This window comes from Elephantulus edwardii, unplaced genomic scaffold (assembly GCF_000299155.1).
Source record: "Elephantulus edwardii isolate Elephantulus edwardi_28Jun2011 unplaced genomic scaffold, EleEdw1.0 scaffold00019, whole genome shotgun sequence".
Lineage (NCBI taxonomy): Eukaryota > Metazoa > Chordata > Mammalia > Macroscelidea > Macroscelididae > Elephantulus > Elephantulus edwardii.
In genome coordinates this window covers 25,812,464-25,813,930 of record NW_006399769.1, presented here as the reverse complement: position 1 = coordinate 25,813,930, position 1,467 = coordinate 25,812,464, and the positions used below count along the sequence as shown (strand labels likewise).

General features: G+C 38.0%; 1 protein-coding gene across 1 annotated transcript in view; it reads left to right on the top strand.

The window, feature by feature from the left end:
* RASGRP3 (RAS guanyl releasing protein 3 (calcium and DAG-regulated)) overlaps positions 1 to 1,467 on the top strand; it is a 67,217-nt gene that overhangs the window by 51,333 nt on the left and 14,417 nt on the right. The window contains exon 10 of the mRNA XM_006882398.1: positions 198 to 314. Within this exon, the coding sequence (XP_006882460.1) occupies positions 198 to 314 (117 nt within the window). The remainder of the gene's footprint in view (positions 1 to 197; positions 315 to 1,467) is intronic.

Here is a 1,467-nt window from a genome sequence, read left to right as displayed (position 1 = left end):
TTTTTAAACTATGTATATTCATTGAATTTCTTTCAATAGTGGTGGAATAATTTTTGGAAGAATAACAAGGATGGTGGTAAAAAGAATGAATTTAAGCAAAATCACTGAATTGTCTAATTGTACTAAGTAAGGGATGGCAATTGTCTTGCAAATTATATTTTTATAGCACATCAAAAAAAGCGTATGCTTTCTTTCAGCAGCCTACCTCGCCTACAACACCCAACAAGCCCGTGGTGCCTCTGGAGTGGGCATCTGGAGTGATGCCAAAGCCAGACCCCACAGTCATCAATAAGCACATAAGGAAATTGGTTGAGGTGAGTGGTTGGAAGAAGTAAAGAAGTGCTGGAAGGCCCCTTACCCTTTCAGAACAGTATGCTGTCCCCCAAGAATCAGATGTGTAAACAGTCTTCTTACAGGTTCACCGTGTTAGCAGACAGGAGGCTTTACCTGGCAGTAGCTTCTGGGGGAGAATCTATGAGAAAGGCCTTTTCACATTCTTTCACTGGTCCACATACTTTGTACTCTTCCCTTTCCAGGCATTTACACCTGCCATTACTACTGCAACATGTAGAACTGTTTAAGGATTAAATCAATTCTTAAAAACCCATGTGGGTCCAAATAAAAGACATAATAAATGAGCTCTCTAAGGATAAAAGAATTGATAATTTCTGCAGCACAAGGTCAGAAAAATAACAGTCCCCAAAAGGCTCTGTCAAGATCCTTCCCATTTCCTTCACCCCCTGTCAAATTGTGTGACTAACAATCTCCCACCCATCCTCACCCCTCTGCTTCCACTATCCGAACTTTGTTCATAGCAGCATTATGCACCATTGCAAGAATATGGAAACAGCCCAAATGTCCAACCACAACTAAAAGAATGGATGGATTGAGACATTGACTACATGATGGAATACTATGCAGCACTCAGGAGCAATGATTGGGAAATTATTACATAACTTGGGAGGGACTGGAGAGCATTATGCTTAGTGAACTAACTCAGTGTCATAAGGACAAATATTTCACAAGTCTATTATTATATTATTCTAGAAATAGATAGCTAGTACAACATGTATGAAGCTCCAAGGGGAGGAAGGTGGGAGCAGAGGGGTGAGGATGAGTAGCAGGGAAATCATAAGAGCATACAATTTGTTGGATGGAAGAGGGGTAAAGGAAATGGCAAAGATCTGGTGGGGATCTGGCAAGACAGGGTAATGATGAGCATTGTTCAATGGTAATTTTATAAAACATAATGAGTGGGAATGATTGTATGAAACACAATATGAATGAAGGATAGTGTGAAACACAATGCATATGAACTTTGTAAACAAACCAATATAAAATGAAGTTTTTAGAAAAAGGTAAAAGAAGAAATTTTAAAGAATAATTTAATGAAAATTTTAATTAATACATTTATTTATTGGTTTTGTGTGTGCTGTTGAGTTAAAACCATTTATTGACTTATTGATT